Here is a 23,292-nt window from a genome sequence, read left to right as displayed (position 1 = left end):
ACGGATCTACGTGTAAGGCTCCTTAGGAAAACCTAGCACATAGGAGCCAACTCTGGGCAACTGAGGCTTTGCATCTCAAACAAACTCATCAGTAAAATGGAAAATGTTCACACGCCAAAAACTTATAGAGAAGCTGCTGTGGGCCAGGCACTGGGGATCCAGGGCAAGCAGGATGGTCGAAGACTCTGTCCACGTGGAATTTACATTCCAATGCATTGAGTGGCCAATAAATATGTCAATACGATGATTTCAGCTATTACTGAGTGCTCCGAAGAAGGCCACAGGTTGGATGGAGAATAACAGGGGAGGGGGCAGGGAGGCAGTTTTAGAGGCAGAGTCTAGAATTGGCAGCCTTGATAGTGAGAATGGCAAGTGACAGCCTGCAGTGTGGCCAAGGTCAGGGGAAGAGAAAGGCTACAGAGAAGCTCCCAGGGGAGGGACCCCTGGAGGACAGCAGGGCTTTGGGCAACAACCAAGCAGAATGGGGGAAAATGCTCAGATGTGCCCCTGGCATCACTGGCCTCGGAGGCTGGCCTGCCAGGGAGGGGGCAGCTCCAAGCCTCAGTTTCTCCATCTGTACAAGGCGGGGAGCCTATGTATCGTAACATGGTATTTTCTGAGCCGCATTTCCTTACTTGATCTCATTTTATCCTCACCTGGCCAACAGGTTCCCTGAGATACTTGGTAAGTGCTATGGACTCTCCCCTCAAATTTCACACAGCAGTTTGTATTCCAGCCCCTGAAGACAAAGCCCCTCTGGTCTGTAAACAGTATTTTTTATTCTGCAGGGGCTCAAAATTTGCTTAGTAGCATATAATTAGGGATACCAGATTAGCAAATAAAAATACAGGATGCCCAGTTAAACTCAAATTGCAGATAAACAATGAAAAAGCTTTAGTATAAGTATGTCCCGTGCAATACTTGGAACATACTTGTAGTGAAAAGGTACGCCTTTTTCTGTAAAGGAATCCCAGTCATCCTGTATCTTATCTGGCAGTTCCAGGCATGATCAGTATCTTTTGTTCTGAATAAAGTAGTGTGAGAAGAGAAAGAACAGAGAAGGAGAAACCAGAAAACATCAAAGTAGAGAGTAAAGGTAAACATTCTTTCACGAAACTCGTGTTGTAGTTATACATACACATGCACACACACATAGAAATTATATGCATGTGGTCACCATGTAAAATCTTTTTCCTGCTGTCTGGAAGCAGAGGACTCTCCTCTGGTTCTGTTAGAAGCCTGACTTGTGGGATGGAATGTTCTGGAGGCAGGTTCTGGTTGGAGACCGTGACTGATGGCTGGTGTTGAAAAGTTGGGAAAATCCCGCTGCTCTAGCCTTGCCAAGCAGATGCCTGTAGGGAGCGTGGGCTGTGCTTCCATGCTGTCTGCCCACTGTCATTTAGCCCATGAGTTGGAGTGGCCTTCAGATATTGTCCTGGGTCACCACCACCCACTCTGAAGCTCTCGCCAGCAGAGATGGCAAATGGGAGCAGGTCACAGCACATCCCACAGGGGACTCTAGGGGACATGACATGAGCCACAGCCTCGCCCCATCAAGAACACTGGCCTGAGCTGTCTATTCAGATGGTGGATACTTGGCCTGACAGCCAAGCCCTGCAGATACCACTCGTCACCCCTAGAACCTCCTAGGGCTGGACATCCAGGCGGGACGGGAAGGGGATTGTGCGTTCAGCACCAACTCGATGTCAGACACTATGCTGGGAACAGCAGGACAGAGGATAAGAGCACACATGGGCTCCGGGGCTAGACGTCCCAGGTTCAAATCTAGGCTCTGACACTTGCTGGCTGTATCATGTTGGCCTAGTTGCTTAACTGCTCTGTACCTCCATTTTCTCATCTGTGAAATGGGAATAATAGGCTTGTCATGAGTAGACGAGCTAATGCCTGTAAAAGTACATCCCATGAGCCCAGAGGCAGCACTGACCCCACGGCAAAGTGTCCAGGTAGAGGCCATGGGGGCTGCCCCACAGGGGCCTGCCCTGTCCTGCAACCTCCTGCTCCTGAGTCCCACCTGGGCTGTGGCACGAAGGTCCAAGGGATACTCTCAGGGCAGCAGGGGGGATGGAATTCTGGGGACCAGCCCTGTGCAGGAGGTGGGGTGCAGAAAGGAGAAGAGTGGTGTTAGGAGCACAGGGAGGTGTTAGAAGCCCAGCCTTGAGTCCCAGGTCAGCCACTTGTGACCTTGGTCTAGGGCCCTCTCTCTGTCCTCAGTTTATTATTCTGTCAAATAGGTATAGTAGCGTCCTGTAGGGCTGCCGTGAGTCTTCAGTAAGTAAACGTCAAAGTCCACAGTGTCTAGCATCTAGTAGATGCTCAAATAATTGGCTGCTACCACCATCATCATCATATAATTATCCCTCCAAGGCAGCTTTGAGGAAGGTAGAATCGAGCAGTGAGGAGGACGACGGATCAGGAAACGAAGTCCCTGGACACTGGAGTGTGACAAGCTGTCATATTCACGCAGAGTTCGATCGCAGTGCCGGGGCAGGACCGCTCCGTCCACTGCCAACTTGGGCAGGAGAGCTGGGGACTTATTGAGGGTGTGAGCCGGGGAGGGCTGTTGAAAGTGACGGGCTTAGAACCATACTTTCCTCTTAACGGCCACAGAGTCTGACTTACAACTGAAAGGAATGGACCCAGCTTTGACAAAATGAAACAGAAACCAACAATGAGTAAGGAGATTGTCAGAGAGTGCCTGACGGCTCTAAAAACTTGAGGTTTCTGGACTGAAAGAAATGGTCGTCAGGATTCTGAGGAGCACTGTGAATTCTTGTCAGTTAATTCAATGCACATTTCTCTTTTGAGCATTTTCCGTGGGCCAGCCCTGAGTTATATAGCCCTCCCTCAAAGAACCTGCAGTTCGGGAGGGAAAGCTGACGTGTGCGCATGTCTTAGAATGTGTGTCAGATGTGAGGTTAGCCCTGGAGGAGGACTGAGGAGCGCTGTGTGGGGCTGTGCGGGGAAGCTTCACACCACAGAGGTGGCTCTGCCTGGGGCTTCGGAGGATGAAGAAATCACCGGGCCTTGGTGACCCGGGGTGTGTTCTAAGTGCAGTGAGCCACTGTTTGGAGGTTTCAGGCAGGGGAATGGTGGGATCCCCTCTAAAATGAACTCTGGCTGCTGTGCTGAGAATAAACGGTGGCAGGGGCAAGCAGAGACAGGGAGACCAATTAAAGGGCTGTGACAGTGGCTGGCAAGAGGTGGTGGTGGCTTGAGATGGGGAAAGATAGGCAGGTTGGGAACGTTGTGGAGGTAGAACTGCTCAGACCGGCTAATGGAGGAGATGGAGAGGGGCAAGGGAAGAGGAACCGAAATGATTCTATGTAACTAAGTATGGGAACAAGTGGGCCACTTACTGACCCTGCCACTGACACTAATATTAGTATTAATAATACTAATTCTGAGCAAGCAAGATGTCACGTCCCAGGGGCAGCCACACAGTCCTACAAAGAGAAGGAAAACCAGAGATTCGGAGGGAGGGAGACATAGCCTAAGAGCAGCAGATTTGGAGAAGCTGGGCGTTCCAGTTGGCAGCAGTAGGAGTCTGTGGCTGCCTCTGACAAGGCTGAGGGGACTTCTGAGAGCAGGGGCCACCCACGAGTTCCCTAGAGTGAGACTTCAGCTCAAGATGGTGGCTGAACACACACACGATTGTCAGTTCCCTTCCTAAAGGCAAAACTGACAGGGACAGAGAAAACAGGAGGGCAGGTAATGGCAACACAATTCTGAATGCTGAAAAGCAGATGGATAATGAGAACCAATTTATAGGAACCAAAAAAGCTAAATTTTAAGTATGGCATAGGGAAAGTTGAGACGCCTGACATACCACAGAACCACAAAGGGCATAGGAGTCAATAGCAACCGCGGCCCCTGGAGTGAGGGTGAAGCTGGGGTTATAGACAGCAGGATTGGATGAAAATCTTTTTAAAAGAGTTAGACCCACCAGATCCCTGTCCATGCCACACAGCTGGTGGCTACCCCTCACACATTAGGCAGAAGACCTGAGGTTCATTCTCTGGAGGAGGTAAGGGAGTGGGAGACACCAGCGTTACTTCTGAACGCTGAGACGCCAGCCTTCACCCCTGCCCAGCTCGGGATGCTGCCAGCCAGGCCCACACCCTGCAGGCAGGCAGTTGGAAGATTCTTCCTGGACCACATGACCAGCCCAGGAACAAAAATCTAAAGACACTGCCATGAAGAGGTTCCCCACAAGTCAACCCATGAGACCACCCAGTGGAGAAACCCTGCTGGGCAGTCCCCCACTGGCACTGTTGGGATGCACAGCTAAGGACCACCAGACAGTGGAGAGAAGCCTGGAATAGGAAACAATGAGACTCAAGGCAGAAGTAAGGAAAAAAGACAAAAAACTTGCAGGAAACAAATGATGACAGTTAAAAGAAATTGGACCAGGAAACAAGAACAGAATGCTATTAAAGGAACACTCCGAGAACAAAATAAAAACGAAGAAAAAGGAGAAGGAAGGGAACAGGAGATTAGTAAGGAAAAATAAAAACATTATAGCAGAATCTTTTTTCAGAAATTTTAAAAATAAAAACTCAAAGGAAGGGTGGAAAGATAAAGTTGAGGAAAGCTCCCAGAAGGTAGAACAAAAGGACAAAGTGAGGAGACATAGGAGAGAAGGGATTTTTGAAAATTAGAAGACCAGTCCAGGAGGTCCAATACCAATACAATGAGAGTCAGTAAGAGAAGACCGGGAAACAGTGAGAAAAAACATTAAAGAAACAATTCAAGAGAAGTTCTCAGGACTAAACAGTTTCCAGACTGAAAATGGCCCACCGAGTGGCCAGCACACTCTGAGGCACATGCAACATTGGAAAGTCTCATAACGCTGGATTCTAAGAAAAGATCCTAAAATCTTCAAAGCAAAAGATAGATTATAGCCTGGGTCAGGGGTCCCCAAGACCATGTCCAGGTACAGTGAGTGATTCTCCAAGAAGACTCCCAGGACTCAGTGTAGAGTCATATAGCTGTGGTTTATTACAGTGAAAGGACACAGCACAGTCAGCAAAGGGAAAATGTGCCTGGGGTGAGGTCTAGGAGAGACCAGGCACAAGCTTCCAGAAGTCCTTTCCCTGTGGGGGTCGTGCAGGACGTGCTTAATTCCTCCCTTGATGAGTTGTGACAACACATGTGAGATGTCATCTACCAGGGATGCTTGTTAGAGACTCAGAATCCCAGCATGTTACTGGAGGCTGGTCATGTAGGCACCTTCTGCCTGGTACACACCCAGACTCCCAGGAGGAAAACAAATATTCAGTGTAAACCACACTGTTGGTACAAACATCACAGGCACAGTGAGTTGCTCTTAGTTCTGGGGATGCTGGGAACCCTCCCCAAATCCAAGGTCCTAGATGCCAACCAAGGGCCACCTTCAAGCTGGCTTTCCAAGGATAGCAGTCAGGCTTGCCCTGTGAACTCTTCTGCATACAGATGGATCAGAAGGATGTTTTATTTCTCAGCAGCAATGCTGCAAACTAGAAAGGATGGAGCAAGGTCTCCAGAGTCCTGAGGAGAATTATTCCTAACTTAGAGTTGTGTCAGTGAAGCGTGAGGGTAGAGTTTTCAGACATGCAAAGCTTCCAGAAATGTATCACCGCATCCCTTCTTTCTTGGAAAGCTACTAGAGATGTTGCTCTACCAAAATGAAGGCATAAACTGAGGAAGAGGACGACATGGGATCCAATACAAGAGAGACAGAGGTGAATGGATTTCCCAGATGATGGAGAAGGAAGGCCCTAAAGTAACGGCTCTGCATCAGGCCTAGAGGTCACCAGTCTGGAGAAGAGAAGGCCCAGAGGCTCTGGGAGAGGCTCCCTCAGGATGATGAAACTGATGAAAGTGATTGACCACATGGAAAAGAGAGTTACAAACTGAGAGAGTTAGGACCACTGAAAAAAGTACGGCAATTGTTAACTCCAGGAAAAACAGAAAGTTGTATAGGAAAAAGAAAGCAGTCAGGGCTTGTCTGTCAAGAGCATTCATAATAACAAACACTGAATGCGTATCTGGCCAAAATGATGATATTATTATTAGAAGGATGATGGAGGGACTGAACTGGCAGGGGGAGGGGAATGGTGAGGTGGGGGAACAGGTTGTAAATGTGAAAGAGAGCTAAACCTTCATCTTCTATAGTGGGAAGTCAATATGTAATAGGAAGTACCTAAGACTGAAACACCAGGAAGTAGCAATATAAGCATCGTATTTAGAGTCATGAAGTAAAATTCCAAAAGAATCCACTAAAAGAATTGATAGTGGTTGCCTCTAGGGAGCTGGACATTGGAGGGAGGTGGGGTTGGGGAGTGCAATTGTTCGTAAGAATCTTGTAGAACAATGAGTCTTTTAGTCGTTGATAGAAGTAAAAATATTTAATTTTTCATTTAGATATAAATTCAAAAGCACAAGAGGGAAGGGAGGAAGAGAAAGGAAGGAAAAGAGATAGGGAGGAGGAGAGAGAGAGAGAAGGAAGGAAGAGAGGGAGGGAGCTGAAAAGATGGACAGTCACACTGTCTCTGCTCCGGCCAGGCCATCCTTCCTGTTCCAGGCACCACCCTTCCCAGCCATGAACTCCTCCCTGTAAGAGGAGCAAGGATCTGGGAGACCAGGCACAGATCTGGGGCTCAGCCTGGACACGGAAAAGTCAGCATTGTTGATGGTCAAGTGCCAGAGTGTAGTGGAGGCTCTCTACATGTTGGGTGATGAGAAAGATGAACTTTCATCCCTCTTCAGTCCTGCAGCTCATCAAATCTCAGAAGTTTCTGAACAAGTTGGTGATTTTGGTGGAAACAGAGAAGGAGAAGACCCTGCGGAAGGAATATGTTTTTGCTGACTCCAAAGTAAGTGACGACAAACCACTAAGATGGGCCAAGAGGGGAGTGAGGGACGCACAGTTTCTGAGGCTTGCTGTGTGCCTGGAAGTCGGTACCGTGGGCTCACTCAGCTCTCACAACCCATTTCCCACCTGGGAAAGCCAAGCGCAGGAAGCTGAGGGGGTGCGTTCCAGGCCAGCTGGGATTCAAGCATCACAGCTCCATCCTCTCCCTTTGCTACCACGCCTGCCCCTGAGAGAGTGCATCCTTTATTATCCATGTCTTACTAGCCCTGAGCCCCACTGGGGGGCTTTGAACTTCCCTGGGATGCACCCGGAGGCCCTCAGGGGCACCCCAGATGCCTAGATCTGAGTCTCAACCAGCGCTCCCTCCATTTCTACACTTTGCCCCACTCTGCAGAAGTGAGAGTCCCTGCCAGGCCTGGCTACTGGAGTAAGAGGTGGGTGGGCAGATGGAGAAACTTGGGATCTGGGCGTTGTGGTGGGCCTCTGTACAGACAGTGTCTCTGTGACCTTATCCCTCACTTCAGACATGCCAACAAGGGGCTGAAACCCACCCTTGCGGCCCTGCTGTTTATCCTGCAGTGTACGACTCGGATGAGACAGGGCACAGAGAGCTCCCAGCACGTGAGGTGTTGGCTGACTGTGTCAGCACCATGGCGGAGGGACAGAGCTTCTATCATAGGCTCACAGGAACAGCCCCATCGAGTGCCGGGACCCACCTCTTTCTACCTGTGTGGCAGGGGTGGGCTGCTGGGAGGCCAATGGGGGGGTCCAGGGGTGCCCAGAACTGGCTGAGAGGGTGAAAAGGACTGGGAGGAATGATAGAGAAGGAACTGGGAAAAACAAGGAAGTGGGGGCCAGACAGGTGGGGGGAGGCAGAAACCTGGCTGGGCAGCGTGCTGGGCACATGGGCAGAGGTCCAAAACCCAGTTCTGCTCATTGCCGCAAGCTCAGAAGGATGAGGCGCTGAATATTGAGCCATTTGTAACTAAAAGCAGGTTTCCGTAAAGACAGCCATCACAGTTCTTCGTGAGCTGCTTTCTACGGAGGGAACTTGGATTTGCCATTAGATTGAATCATGTGAAATTGTCAAACGTTGGTAATTTCATAGGTGCAGCCTAAACCTTGGGGGCATGCTTGTTTGGTCACCCTGCCCTGTTGGACTGTAAGCTACGAGAGGGCCACGTCTACTTTGTGCCCTACTGTGTACCCAGGACAACTAAACGAAGACTGTTAAGAAGGCTACGACAGCCTTTGTGTGTTCTGTCCTTTTTAATTCGTTTCTTTGATTTAAATTTTCTTTCATTACGTAAGTAATCTAATTCTCATTAGCGAAAAAGTATACAGATAAACAAAAAGTTTAAAATAGAAACAGCCCTATACCACTAGTAATCCTCGGACTCTATCTTTCAGGATGGTTTTTGTTTGTGTTTTTTTAACACAAATGCAGTGGTGCTGTTTATAGTGTTTTGTCAACTGGTTTTTCATACTAAACAAGGTATCTTGACCGTCTACCCTTGTTGATGAAGTACTTCTGCCCCCCAGTTTTTAAAACCTGTGGTCTTCTAGCATATGGATGACCCATAATACAGTTAGTAATTCATCTCCTAAGACTGGACACGAAGGTTTCTAATATTTTCTGCTGCAGTCCCCACGATGTAGTTGGGTCTTCGAACAGTCCCTGATTCTTTCCTTAGTCAGGTCCTTGCAGTGGAAGGGCTGGGTCAGAGAGAAGCCGCTCTCTTAAGACCTCGGACACGTATTTCCAGATGGCTCTCCTGGAAGTCCACACTGATCTGCGCTCCCCTCAGTTTTCTTGAAGCTGACCAGTCCTTTGAAAGTAGCATGTGCAGGGAGGCAGAGGCCTGTCTGAGTCTGTCTGCCCTTCAATCCCTAGAAGAGAGAAGGCTTCTGCCAGCTCCTCCAGCAGATGAAGAACAAGCACTCCGAGCAGCCGGAGCCCGACATGATCACCATCTTCATCGGCACCTGGAACATGGGTGGGTCCACATGCCACCCCGCCTCCAGGCACCTCCCCTGGGGTTCTGCTTTGCTGCCTCAAGCATCCTTGCCTGCCTCCCCCCCACCCCCAGTCCCGAGACCTGGGTACCCATCCTGAGACAAGGGGTAAGAGAAACAAGCCCTGGGATTCTCATACCCCAAGTGCAGCTGAAATGGGTTACGTTGCTTGTCGAAACTGGAAAGTCTGAATATATGGGTGAAGAGGCTCTTGGGCACCTGCCAGCCTGGGGCAGCTTGCCAAGGGGCTTCAGTCCTAGAAGGAAGAACTCCCTTTTTGATTTGGGCTGCCAGGTTTATTGAGCAAGAAAGAGAAAGAGAGATGATGCCTAGTTGAATTTGAATTTCCTATAAACAACAAATTATTTTTTACTATAGGTGTTTAGCTAGAAATAAATACATACTAAATATATATTATGCTAAATATATATACTATATATATTTACATACTAATATATACTAAGTATATATCATATACTAAATATATAAATATATTATACTGAATATAAATTATACTAGATAATTATTTAGTGTAACTATTTGGCTAGAGGTAAGTGCAGATATACACCAAATATGCATTGTACCAAACATACACAGTATATACTTAGATGCTAATACAAATTTTTATACTAATATGAATTACACTAAATAATTATTTGGTGTAAATATTCAGCTAGAAATTTTAAAAAATTAAGTAGATACAGAACGTCTAGTTAATTTAAATTTTAGACAAACAGTTATTGCATGGGACATACTTATTCTAAAAATTATCCATTGTTTATCTGAAATTTGAATTTGACTGGGCCTCTGTCTCGCCTACTTTTGTCTGGAGCAGAGTCAGGACCACCTCCCAATGCAGCACAGTGTCACCCAGCAGCCCCCCGGGAGGAAGAGGCTGAGCAGAAGCCCTTCGTGGAGGGGGAGGGGGACAGTCCGAAATAAAAACGCAACATGGGACTCCTGGCCTGTCGCTTGGTGGAGGATGGGCTGGCGTTCCAGGAGGGAAGTCAGGAGAGCTGCCCACCCCGATTCCACCAGACCCAGCCTCCCCAGACCTTCACGCCCAGAGATTCCAGGGGCCACGGCAGTGCTGAAGTAGAACCCTTGCCCAGTTCCTGTATCCTTCTCTCCCCACCAGTGTTTCTTACTGGCCACCTGATTTCCTCAGCTCTCACACTTGGGGGTTCATGCACGTGGGCACCGGCCCCTTCCCGTTTTTCCCTCTGCGAGCCTGGACGTCTTAGATTTGGCTGGGCACGGTTCAGGCCGTCCAGGCGCACAACTGCAGGGGATGCCCTTCACACGGCATGGAAGGAGCTGGCCAGGGCCCTGCCTCACCAGGGCAGCACGCGAGGGTCTCCCCAAGCAGAGACCACCAGGCCCCAGGGTTTGTGCTCCCATCCTGAGCCACAGTGGGAGCAGAGCTCGGCGGCAGTCAGGTCACTCCAGCTCTTGGCTTCTAGGCACTTGTGAACCAAGAAAGTTATCTCTTTGAGAAAAAAGTTTACTCAACCTCCAAGGGCATTTTGAGGGAAATGCATCTTTATCATCATTTCTTTATTAAGCTGTTTCAGCTCAGCTTTTGAAATGGCACTAGGTGGGCCTCCATGCTCTTCCATTTCTCTGGCTAACTCCCGCACATCTCTTGGTTTTCGGCTGAGATCTCTCTTGTGCAGTGAAGGCACTGTTGTCTCCTAACCATGGGTTAGAAGCCTCCGTGCTAAACTTGTCAGCCTACAGCGTTCTCTCACCACCAATGGAATGTGAACTCCTCGAGGCCCGTGTCTCAGTTATCACTAAAGCCCCAGAGACTAGGACAGTGTCTGACATCTTGTGCTACCAGTTCAAGTTACAGAATCTTCAGGTGTTTCTAGTTTTGAAACTTAACTTTATCTTTACAAAGAAATGTAACTGAGGGAACTACCTGGCAGTCTAGTGGTTGGGACCCCACACCTTCACTGCTGAGGGCCCGGGTGATGATAGTACCTAGTTCTTTAAGGTATATTTCGTTGGGGGAACTGAATGGTTTCCAGTGACTATGTGAACCTCTCCCACCCCCCACGTCTGTTTTGAATTCTCCCGATGTACCACTGACTCACTTGGTGTTGGGTTTTGCTGTTGAAGGTAACGCCCCCCCTCCCAAGAAGATCACGTCCTGGTTTCTCTCCAAGGGGCAGGGAAAGACGCGGGATGACTCTGCTGATTACATCCCCCATGACATTTACGTGATCGGCACCCAGGAGGACCCCCTGGGAGAGAAGGAGTGGCTGGAGATACTCAAACATTCCCTGCAAGAAATCACCAGCATGACTTTTAAAACAGTGAGCAGTGGCCACAGTCCTGGGTGGGACTCTGGGGCAGTGGGCTGGGCAAACCCAGGAGCATCTCAGAAGCAAGAATGTGCTCAGTGGGCCCCGCCGCTTCCAGGGCCAGAGAGGGGCACCTGTATCCAGAAATTAATGGGGTCCGTGAGCATTGCTCATCACTGGGGTCCTCCCTCTTCCCTGCCTGAGCTTGTAGGTCATCTTTACTTCATCGAAATCTCATCAGTGCCGGCTCTCATCTCCAAGACCCTTTGTCTCATCTGTGAGGCATCCTTAGGAGTCCCCCAAAGTGTAGGGACTACAGACAGGGCGCCCCACACCTGGGGCGAGGGATGGGTGTGAATCTCTTGCTCTGGGGTCAAGCACTGTGTCCTGGCCCAGGGTCACAGCCTTGTCCTCCCCGCCAGGTCGCCATCCACACCCTCTGGAACATCCGCATAGCGGTGCTGGCCAAGCCGGAGCACGAGAACAGGATTAGCCATGTCTGCACCAACAACGTGAAGACGGGCATCGCCAACACGCTGGGTGAGCGGGGGGGTGGGTGAGCGGAGTGGGGGGTGAGCAGGGGGGTGGGTGAGCGGGGGGCCGCGTTCCACATAAGCTCGCTCCAGCCGACGCTCGCGTGTCCATCCCACCTGGGGTGGGCGGTCCTCCTGGCCTAAACGTGCTCGGGGTCTACACCAGTGCTTCTGGGGGTCTGGCAGAACGTGGGTTCTGACTCAGTACATCTCAGGAGGAGCCCGACATTCTGTGTTTCCAACGAGCTCCCAGGTGGTGTCAGCACTGCTAGCGCACGGACCTTACCTTGAGTGTCACGGACCGAGGACAGGGGTTGACAGACATGCTGTGAAGGGCCAGGTAGTAAGTATTTTAGGCTTTTCAGTCCATGTGCAACTCCTCAGCCCTGCTGCTGACACAAGAGAGTAGCCACAGACAGCAGGAACATGACTGAGCACAGCCGTGTTCTAGAAAACTGTATTTACGAGCAAGTCGTAGGTTCAGTTTGGCCACAGACTGTAGGTTATGATCCCTGGTCTAGATCTAGACAGACTCAGGCTGGAGGTGGAAACACTGGTATCAGCTGAGCCTGTGGGGACCAGTCACAGTGCTTCAGAGAACTGAAAACAGCAGAGGGCTGCATGCCTGTGAGTGTGAGTGTGTGTGTGTGTGTGTGTGTGTATGTGTGTGTGTGTGTGAATCTGTCAGTCTGTGTGTGTGAGTCTGTCAGTTTGTGTGTGTGTGAGAATCTGTGTGTGTGTGTGTGTCTGTGTGTGTGTGAGAATCTGTGTGTGTGTGTGAGTCTGTGTGTGTGTGTGTCTGTCAGTTTGTGTGTGTGTCTGTGTGTGTGAGTCTGTCACTGTGTGTGTGTCTGTGTGTGAATCTGTGTGTATGAGTCTGTGTGTGTGTGTCTGTGTGTGTGTGTGTCTGTCAGTCTGTATGAGTCTATCAGTCTGTGTGTGTCTGTCAGTCTGTGTGAGTCTGTCAGTCTGTGTGTATGTCTGTGTGTGTGTGAGTCTGTCACTGTGTGTGTGTGAGTCTGTCAGTCTGTGTGTATGAGTCTGTGTGTGTGAGTGAGTCTGTCAGCCTGTGTGTGTCTGTCAGTCTGTGTGTGTGTGAGTCTGTCACTGTGTGTGTGTGAATCTGTCAGTCTGTGTGAGTCTGTCAGTCTGCGTGTGTGAGTGAGTGTGTGTGTGAGTCTGTCGGTCTGTGTGTGTCTGTGTCTGCCACTGTGTGTGTGTGAGTCTGTCAGTCTGTGTGAGTCTGTCAGTGTGTGCGTGTGTGAGTCTGTCGGTCTGTGTGTGTCAGTGTGTCAGTCTGTGTGTGACGGTGAGTGTGTGAGGGCAGGTGCACCCACCCGGGGCCCGTGGGTGGAGCTGAGGGCGAGGCCAGCGGTTTCTGGTGGCTGGTGTCAAGGACAGGACAGAGCCCCAGAGGTAAGAGGAAATAGAATAACCGCTGCAGTTGAACGTGAAAAGCCCTCTCAGCCTTTCTGCTGACAGACCGCAAGCTGCCCGCGTCCACGCCCACCCGCCCCCCTTCCTTCCTGTGGCAGCGGCCCTGCTCTGAAGCCCATGCCCTCTGCTGCCCAGGAACCTCCTCTAGTCCTCGATCCTCGGCTGCCTGGGCTGCCCGCCCCCTCCCACCAGCCCTTCCCCAGCCTGCACCGCGCTCCGACCGCCCGACACAAGGCCGACCTCCCCCCGGCCGCTGCCCCAGACCTGGTTCCCGGGACGGAGCCGAGTGTGCCCCCAGCCCCCCGGCACGGCGCTGGGCCTGGGCTCCTGACCACCGCACGCGGCGGCCTGCTCCCACGGACAGACGGGCAGCGGGACGCTTGCGGGAGTGAGCGGCGGCAAAGCGTGTGTGGCGGGGACTAGAGCAGATCCGAGTACTACCTGAGACGGGTCCAGGGGCCTCTGACAGCGGGGCATTGGGACCCAAGTCCGAGGGCAGAGAAGGGTCCTTGTGGGCGGGGTGTTCCACGCAGGGGGAGCAGCGAAGCCAAGGCCCCGTGGTCCCTGGGCTCAGCTCTAGTGGGTGATGATGGGACAAGGCCAGAGAAGGAGGCAGGAGTCCTGGGCAGTCGGAGGGCAGCTTGGAGGTGGAGGAGTTCCCCTGTACCAATCCCCCCCACCTCCCCTCCCCCGTCTCCTGGGGCTGGTCTCCCTCCTTACCTCCCCCAGAATGGCTCCCCGCCATGGTCAGCACAGGGCAGGAGCTCGGTGAATGCTGGCTGACCGGCGGAAGATCCAAGACCTCTTGGAGAGCTAAGACCTTGTACCCTGTGCAAGGCCGTGTGCTAAACGCGTTCCGGCTATTACTTAATACAGGCGCCCTGTGTGGGCAGGGACTGTCATCAGCCCCATTCGCAGACAGGGCTCTGGAGGCTGCAGTGATGTTCCCTAACCTGTCCGAGGCCCTGTGACAAGGAAGTGGTGGGCAGGGATTTAAACCCAGGCGGCACCGCAGGGTGGGGAGAAAGCTGAGAGGAGGGGCCTCCTGGGGGCGAGGGGAGCAGGGTCGGGTGGGGGTCGGCGGAGTGGGGGGGGGGCAGGAGACCTGGCCTGGCTCGGCCACTGGCTGGGCTGTGGCTCCCCTGAGTCCCAAGGGGCAGAGCCGGGTGATCTCCAGGGCCCTTTCGCTACCCAGCCCAGACAGAATGTCAGCCACCTGGGTGGTTTTAAATTTTGAGTACCAAATTCAAAACAGGAAAAGGAAACAAGGGAAGTCGATTTTAATAATATATCTTATCAAGCCTCATACGTTCAAAATATTACCATTTCAATAGGTATTCAATATAAAAATTTATGAGATATTTTACAGTCTGTCTTCCTTGCCGAGGCTTACAATTCCGATGTGTCTTTTACACGTTTACATCTCAGTCTGGACCTGTACATCTCAAGTGCTCAGTACGTACGGCTCACAGATGCCGTGATGGGTGGAGCAGGTTCCCAGACTTCGGCATGTGTCAGAACCACCTAGAGCAGGGTTGGCAGACTTTTCCTCCAAAAGGCCAGAGAGTAAATATTTCAAACTTTGCAGGTCATGCAGTCTGTGTCATAATTACTGGATTCTGTCTAGGCATAACTGTGTTCCAATAAGACGTTAGTTATAGACTCTGAAATTTGAATTTCATACAATTTTAATGTGTCACAAAATATTCTTCTTTTGATTTTTTCCCCAACTGTTTAAAAACATAAAAACCATTCTCAGCTTGTGGTGGGTCAGTGTCTGCCTAACCCCTGTCCTAGAGAGGACTTGCTAGACATGGATTACTGGCTCCCACTTCTGAAGCTCTGATTCAGTAGGTCCAGGGCGGGGCCTGAGACGTGTGCTCCTAGCAGGTGGTGCTGATGCTGTTTTGGGGAACATACTCTGAGGACCACTGGTCTCAGTGTGGGTTTTGGTCTCTCCAGGAATCTGGAGTTAGCTGGTCACCACCCGCTGCCCCCCAGCCCTGGGCTCCTCCTTCTGAATCTCCTTCTCAAGGTTTCTGTTTCCTTCTAATGGTCCTGCTTGGGCATGTGGAGAAACTAACACCCCACCCCCCCACCCTTAGAGGGAGATGCCAGGATGAGTTAACACCAGTAGCCTCCTCCCTCAGCCCTGCTGAGAACTCCAAGGTTGCTGGCCGCTCATCCCATTTTCCTGTTGTCCTGGAGGAATCTCGCCCCCCAGTCCCTACCACCTGTCCCATCTCCCACCCCAGACGAAGCTGTTCTGCTCTCTTCCTTGGCCTCCACTTTCCCGCAGCGGCTCTCTCCCTCCTGACGAATGACGTTGCTTCACCTTGATTTCCCCCCACTAGGCAGCTTTCCCTGTTTGATGCTCTGACTTCTCCCTCCCCCTCCCTTTAGGGAACAAGGGAGCCGTGGGGGTATCGTTCATGTTCAATGGAACCTCCTTGGGGTTTGTCAACAGCCACCTGACTTCCGGAAGCGAAAAGAAACTCAGGTAATGGAACTCATGCCCCCGGAGCAGGGGTTGGGGTTATTTGCCCAGACAGACCTCAAACCCTAAACACCATAAGGACGGCTCAGCCCTTGGCTGGGACCCTGTCCGGTCGGTCTCTAAGGGCTTTTCCCGTGTTCTCATCAAAGGCAAGTACAGCTACATCCACGTGTGGCTGAATCTTGCCTAAAGGACGGAACAGACATTTCCTCATGTCGCTAACCCAGCAGACACCTAAACAACACTCCGTTTCTCAAGGGAAAACCTCATCCGGGGCACCCTTACGGATGGGCATTTTGCCTGTTGGTGGCCCAGCCACGCAGACGGCCATCTAGAAGACTGATGATTCCGAGTCCCTGCGGAGCGGATGCTCCCGGGGCCTCGCCCTGTGTTCCCAGTTCAGCCCGGGGGCTGCATAAGCGTGGTTTGCTGCCACAGGGCTGGAGATTTCAGTCTCACTCCCCGACGTGTCCCCTCTGACTTCCTGGCACGGGCAGCAGGGAACTGATGCCCCTGTGCTAAGCTGGCTGCTTTTTTGTTTAATTAGGCGAAACCAAAACTATATGAACATTCTCCGGTTTCTGGCTCTGGGAGACAAGAAGCTGAGCTCCTTTAACATCACTCACCGCTTCACCCACCTCTTCTGGCTCGGGGATCTCAACTACCGCGTGGAGCTGCCCACCTGGGTGAGGGGCCGTCCTCCTGGGGCTGGGGATGCGCAGGACAGAGGCTCCTTGCATTAGCTCAGGGCAGGGGGTCAGGGAGACACACGACCGAGCTGGGCCAAGGCAGCTACTCCTCCGGGACTCGACACTGGTCCCATTACGGAGCCCCTGCCTTTCTTTACGGCTGGTCTCTGCTCACGCCTACCTGCCACATAACTGTCCTGGCCACCCCACCTCACCACCTGTCTGCCGCTCTGGTCCTCTAGCTAACCAGCAGTGGCCCCTTGACTTGCCAGTCCCAGATGCCCAGGAAAGGCTGAAGTCTGCAGAGACCAGCTCCATTTTCTCCCCAAATCATGGGTCACCGGGCAGCCTGAGGAAGGCATTCCTGAAGTTGGATGCCCATCCAATGAGCAGCAGTCAGAGGGGCCACATGGCACAGATGGCCTTGCTCACTCAGGGAGGGCAAAAGATTCCCTGCGAAGGGAGTGGGCAGGCATGGCCCCTGGACACGCCTGGAGCGAGACTCGGTTGCTCCTGAAAGATGGGGCAGAGGCCAGGCATGGGAGGAGAACTGTCTGCCCCTTGTGTACCAGGAATACTTTGGCACTGCTGTCTGTGAGGGGAGAGGGGACGGCAGAAACGGACCTGATTTTATAGGGGAGAGAGGCTCCTGGAGCACAAGCGGCCTGAGAAAATGGCCTTGGGTTGGTTACAGGCCTCTGCCAGTTGGGATTGAACTCCCCTCCCAGATGTTTGCCCAGCCCTCCCACATCCCTCGGCCTCCTCGGCCTGTCGCTGCCACAGCGGCTTTTAGGGCCCGTCTGTGCCCCCCTCTGCCTCCCCGGCCACTCCCTCCCTCACAGGGTGCTCCTCGGGAACTTTCCTTCTCTCCCTCCTGACTGAGCAGGCAGAGGGGAGAGGGGTGGACAGAGGCCCCACAAATCCTGACCCTTCACAGTTTAAGGGACCGTCCGCCCAATCACTCCCCGGGAGGTCAGCCAGGTGCATTCGCCAAAGCGTGGGCAACGTAAGTCTCAGGAGAGAGGACAGCTGGATTCCAAGGACGGCACACCCCACCAATATCACGCCGACTCTCGGAGTCCGAGCCCGGATCACGGAGGCCCAGTGCCCATAGCTTCGGGGGCTGGGGTTTCAGATCCTTTCATGGCTTTACAACAGGCTGTCTCACAGAGAGAACAGGCAGCCAGGGAGACATACCTACCCATCTAGAGAAGCCTTATAAAAATGATGCTAGAAGTCGGTACACAAAAATAGTATCCCTCCGTAAAGTTAGAACAGCCAGGAGCTTATGTTACCGAGTTGATATTTCACTACGATTGCAGGGTTGTCCGTATAAAACGGTGGAGTGTAAATAAGCACCAGCCCAGCGTCCCTGGGACCAGGGCCTCGTGCAGCTTCGGGGACTCGGGTCCTGGCGCGCCAGGCAGGAAGGTGGCGACGTGCCTCTTACCACGTGGGTGAAAGGGTTGTCTCACCAGTGGCTTGGCCGTGTCTTTGCTCCAGGAGGCGGAAGCCATCATCCAGAAGATCAAGCAGCAGCAGTACGCAGACCTCCTGGCCCATGACCAGCTGCTCATGGAGAGGAAGGAGCAGAAGGTTTTCTTGCACTTCGGTGAGAACCGCCATCCTTCTCTCGCGGGCCCTCTCCCTCCAGCATTCTGTCTCCCCTTTTCCCAAGTATCCTCACCGGGGGAAGGATTATGCCTGGAAAAGAGGGAAACTTGGCCAGACGTGAAACATGGGAAATCAAAACTGAAACCGTGGTTTTGTTTGGTCGCAGAGGAGGAAGAAATCACATTCGCTCCCACTTACCGTTTTGAAAGACTGACTCGGGACAAATACGCCTACACTAAGCAGAAAGCCACGGGGGTGAGTCCTCTTCCCTGCCCTCCGTCTCCACCCCCCTTGCACACCTCACCCCTCTTTTGTCCATGCCCATAAAGGTGAATGGGAAGTGAAGAGCACCCTCATCCACTAGGAAACAAAAAAAGAAAGAAAACTAGAAATCATATGTTGATCGTGTCACAGAGCAAAACCCTCCCCTAAGGAGAGGCTGGGCAACCAGACACGCACACTGCAAGCAGTTGCCTCATGACGCTTCTGTCCATGTGTGTACGTGCGCGCGCGCGTGTGTGTGTGTGTGTATGTGCCACAGCTTCTTTATCCATTCATCTGCTGATGGACACTTTGGTTGCTTCCATGTCTTGGCTATTGTAAATAGTGCTGCTAGGAACATTGGGGTGCATGTATCTTTTTTTTTTTTTTTAATTTATTTATTTATTTATTTATGGCTGTGTTGGGTCTTCATTTCTGTGCGAGGGCTTTCTCTAGTTGCGGCAAGCAGGGGCCACTCTTCATCGCGGTGCGCGGGCCTCTCACTGTCGCGGCCTCTCTTGTTATGGAGCACAGGCTCCAGACGCACAGGCTCAGTAATTGTGGCTCACGGGCCTAGTTGCTCCGTGGCATGTGGGATCTTCCCAGACCAGGGCTCGAACCCGTGTCCCCTGCATTGGCAGGCAGATTCTCAACCACTGGGCCACCAGGGAAGCCCTGCATGTATCTTTTTGAATTAGAGTTTTCTCCGGATATTTGCCCAAGAGTGGGATTGCATGATGATATGGCAACTCTCCTTTTAGTTCTTTAAGGAACCTCCATTACTGTTCTCCATAGTGGCTGTATCAGTTTACATTCCCAGCAACAGTGTAGGGGGGTTCCTTTTTCTCCACACCCTCTCCAGCATTTATTTGTAGACTTTTTGATGATGGCCATTCTGACCAGTGTGAGGAGATACCTCATTGCAGTTTTGATTTGCATTTCTCTAATAATTAGTGATACTGAGCATCTTTTCATGTACCTGTTGGCCATCTGTATGTCTTCTTTGGAGAGATGCCTGTTCAGGTCTTCTGCTCATTTTTTGATTTGGTTGTTTGCTTTTTTGGTATTAGGCTGTATGAGCTGTTTGTATATTTTGTCTCTCTTTTAAGTCCTGTACTCAAATATATTTGCTAATCTGCCAAGTCAATCATCATTACACAAGCTTCTCTGCTGCAGGACTTATCAGAGCCTTTACAGGTTTATGAGCATGTGGTTCTCTATGGGAAAATTCGTGTGCCAAACTCAATTGGTCATGAAATATCAATTAATATCTTATGAGCCCACTTGTGTTCCACTAAACAGTGTTTGCGGAAACTGCAATAAAGCATCCCTTCATTCTTGTTCAACAGATATTTATCGATGACTTATGATGGGCTGGGCGCTGTCCTAGGTCGTGGGAGATCAAAGATGAGTCAGATGTCTGCCCTCAGAGAGTTTGTAGTAGGAAAGACAAGACAAGATAAATACGCAACTAACTAACCAGAGATAGAATATAATGCGGTGCCCAATGCTGTGAGGAGAGGTCACAGAGGGAAATGACCATCAGGGCAGGGAAGGATCGGGGAGGCTTCCTGAAGAGGGGCCACTTGTGGTGCCTGAGGGTGCTTGGATTTCGACAAGACAAGGGCTGAGGGGGCCTGATCCACTTCAGGTAGAAAGAATTGCCGGAGCAGATGCCAAGGCAGGAAATCCTGGCATCCATCCCCTTCTGGGGCCCAACCCAGGGGAGCCAGCCCCATGCCGGGTCCTGGGGGTTAGCGGTGCTGCAGTGATGAGCTTCCCTGGGGCCACTAGAGACCTGGGGAAATAGAGAGCATTCTGGGCATGACCTGGACTCAGGGGCACATGGGAGACTGGATGGAAGTGGGAGAGAAAGGCCAAGAGTTGGGGAGATGCCAGAAGAAAGCAGGAGTTAGAGGAAAAAAACACACAGACTGAGAGGAGGAGAGCAGACTCAGCACTGCTGCCGTGACAAGGCTGAGACCCGGGACAGGACACCTTGTGAGGTGCCCACTGGCTGCTGTGTGCCTGGGCTCGTCTGGTTTAAAGGCACCCTCAGGGCAAGTCCCTGGGGGTATATTTGGAGGCAGCGAAGGGATGGTCTGGTTGGATTTGAATATGAGGAGAAAGAAACTGGGGCCTGAGGTGGCAGAGAGGGGGGTCCTTGATGCCAGGCAAAGCGTCTTCACCTGTTTGATGGGCACCTGTTTCAGGAAGCCACTGCAAGTTCTGCTGAGGGGCTAGCACTGTCACAGTGATACACAGAGAAGACTGGTCTGCGTCAGTGTAAAGGATGAGGATGATGCAGGGGACCAATGAGGAGGCCAGTGTGGAGGCTCCAGCTGAGAAATAACTGGGCCCGAAGCGGGGGGTGGGGGGGGAGCCCATGAAAATGAAAGAAAAGGAGGAAAGCAGGATATGTTGATAGATCTGATTGACGTTGATAGAAACTGTGAAATCAGAAGGCAGGGCTGGCTCGGAGGGGAAAAATAGAGCTTGTTTTCAGATTTACTGTATAACACGACTGGAAAATCCCAGAGAAAACATCCAAAAGGCAGCTGAAAACACCAGACTGATGCCAGGGCTGAGTTGTAGATTTGGGAGTTGTGTGCACAGAGAAGATGGTCAGATCATGGGAGTAGGTGAGGTCACCAAGGAGTACACGGACGATGAAAATAGAAGAGCTGTGGACAGGTTTGTGGGTCGTCTCCATTGAGAGAGGAGAGGAAGAAGCAGAGACAACAAAGGAGACCGAAGAACCATGTGTGTAGGTGGTGGGAGGACCCAGCAGGCAGCTCGCAGCATCACAGAAGCCGGGGCTGAGAGACTTGCCAGGATCAGGGGTCACCAGCATGGAATGTGAGTCAAGGAGAACGTGTGTGGTCACTGGAACCTTGCACAAGCAGCTGGACTTGGGTTCAGGGACTTGGGTGGACACTGAAAGGACAGTTGACATCGAGCCTTGGAGGTGAAATCCAGACCGCAGGAGGGTAAGGGTGGCTCTTTACCAAGAGTGTGCAGGTGAATCACTGGTGAATCTTTTCAGAAATACAGGTGCCTGGACCCCCTCCCCAGAGGTTCTGATGCAGCAGGTCCAGGGGTGGGGCCCTGCTTTCTGGGTCTTTGTGAAGCTCCACCAGTAATTCACCGGAGCAGCCGATGCTGAGAACCGCAGTGTTAAGAAGTAACAGTTTGGCAGCATCTATGAAATTTAAACATGCACCTACCCTGTTCAGCAATTCCACTTCGTTGTATACCTGAGGGAAAGTAGTGCATTTGTTCCCCCAACGACAGATACAAGAGTGTTTATAGCAGCTTTGTTTATAATGTCCAAAAACTGGGAACAGCCCTATTTCCATCAACATTAGAATAGATCAATGTGGTGTATACGTACAATGGAATACAACTACTCAATAAAATGAAAGAACTTATACAAGCAGCAGGGTGAATAAGGTTGAAAGAAGCCAAGTGCAAAAGAATATATACTAAGTCCATTTATAAGTTCAAGAGTTGGCAAAGTTAATCCATGGAGACCTTGGCCCCAGCAGGGTTTACCTTTCAGAGGCAGTATTGACAAGGAAGGGGCCTGAGGGAACCCTTTGGGGTGATGGACGTTTTCTATATCTTGATCTGGGTAGTGGTGAAGTGGGCGTATACAAATGGAAAAGATCCTCGAGCCATACAGTACAGATCACTACACTTGACTATATGTAGGTTGTACCTCAAGTTAAAAAAGAGCAAATGGGCAGTCCAGAAGTAGAGGCAGTGGAAACAGAACATTCTTGAAAGAAAATTGGCAAAAAGAAGAAAAGAGAAAAGTAACTGAAGGCTCTTTTAGGATGAGAACTTTTATGTTTGTAGGCAGAGGAGAAAGAGCTAGAACTTAAGTGGAAAATGATAGTCCTTAAGGAGGGTTGCTATCATTGCCAGTTTGCCTCGTCTGTCACACCCAGTGGACACTTGCTCACAGTGTAGCTTGGAGAGGGCTCATCATAGTACATGTTGTTTGAAAGATTAGATGGGTATGCGGAGGGGTGGATGGATATGTGGATGGGTAAGTGGATAGATGGATGGATGGATGGATGGGTGGGTGGATGGGTGGGTGGATGGATAGGTAGATGAGGGATGGATGTGTGAGTTGACGGGTAGGTAAGTGGATGGATGGATGTGTGAATGAGTGTGTGGATGGATGGTAAGCATATAGGTAGATGAATGGGTGTGGGGGGTAGCTGGAGTGTGTTATTAAAGTGAGTGGCTGGGTTGAATGTACAGGTAGAGGGGTTCATCTGAGTCAGAAAAAAACAGTAAGAGAATGTAAAAATACAAGAGATTCTGAAATAGTGAGGAGGGTAAGGAAGCACAGCCAGGTGAATCGATCTCATTCTAAAACAGGAGTCCAGGGCTTCCCTGGTGGCGCAGTGGTTGAGAGTCCGCCTGCCGATGCAGGGGACGCGGGTTCGTGCCCCGGTCCGGGAAGATCCCACATGCCGCGGAGCGGCTGGGCCCGTGAGCCATGGCCGCTGAGCCTGCGCGTCCGGAGCCTGTGCTCCGCAACGGGAGGGGCCACAGCAGTGAGAGGCCCGCGTACCGCAAAAAAAACCGAAAACAAAACCAGGAGTCCAGGTGTCTGAAAGTGTGGGGCGTGGCCGTGGAGCCAGGACTTAAGGCAGGCGGAAAGGGTTTAAAGCCACCTCTGGGGAAACCCTACAAAAACCAGCCGCAGATGGATCCAGGATTACAGAGGCAATGCCGCGACCTCCTCTTTTACGGTGTACCTTTCAAAGTAGCAGGCATTTTACAAAGCTTTGACTTTGACTTGCAGATGAAGTACAACTTGCCCTCCTGGTGTGACCGAGTCCTCTGGAAGTCTTACCCCCTGGTGCACGTGGTGTGTCAGTCCTACGGTGAGTGGCAAGTTGAGAGGTTTGACTGCCCTAAACTGAAGGACTCCAGTCTGTCCATCTGTAACATGGGGGAACTCCCTGCATTCCCCAGTCAGGTGACCTTAAAAAGGTGATGCATCCCGTCCCATCTTGGGCTGCAACGGAATGAATGTCTTCTG

The 23,292-nt window shown here is 51.3% G+C and overlaps 1 protein-coding gene across 1 annotated transcript in view; it reads left to right on the top strand.

The window, feature by feature from the left end:
- INPP5D (inositol polyphosphate-5-phosphatase D) overlaps positions 1-23,292 on the top strand; it is a 131,938-nt gene that overhangs the window by 85,194 nt on the left and 23,452 nt on the right. The window contains exons 10-18 of the mRNA XM_067740198.1: positions 6,769-6,875; positions 8,769-8,871; positions 11,015-11,211; positions 11,622-11,739; positions 15,573-15,669; positions 16,214-16,352; positions 17,859-17,967; positions 18,136-18,224; positions 23,053-23,134. Of these exons, the coding sequence (XP_067596299.1) occupies positions 6,769-6,875; positions 8,769-8,871; positions 11,015-11,211; positions 11,622-11,739; positions 15,573-15,669; positions 16,214-16,352; positions 17,859-17,967; positions 18,136-18,224; positions 23,053-23,134 (1,041 nt within the window). The remainder of the gene's footprint in view (positions 1-6,768; positions 6,876-8,768; positions 8,872-11,014; positions 11,212-11,621; positions 11,740-15,572; positions 15,670-16,213; positions 16,353-17,858; positions 17,968-18,135; positions 18,225-23,052; positions 23,135-23,292) is intronic.

Source organism: Pseudorca crassidens, chromosome 6 (assembly GCF_039906515.1).
Source record: "Pseudorca crassidens isolate mPseCra1 chromosome 6, mPseCra1.hap1, whole genome shotgun sequence".
Taxonomy (NCBI): domain Eukaryota; kingdom Metazoa; phylum Chordata; class Mammalia; order Artiodactyla; family Delphinidae; genus Pseudorca; species Pseudorca crassidens.
The sequence above is the reverse complement of the archived record's forward strand: the minus strand, read 5'-3'. Positions and strand labels throughout refer to the sequence as shown.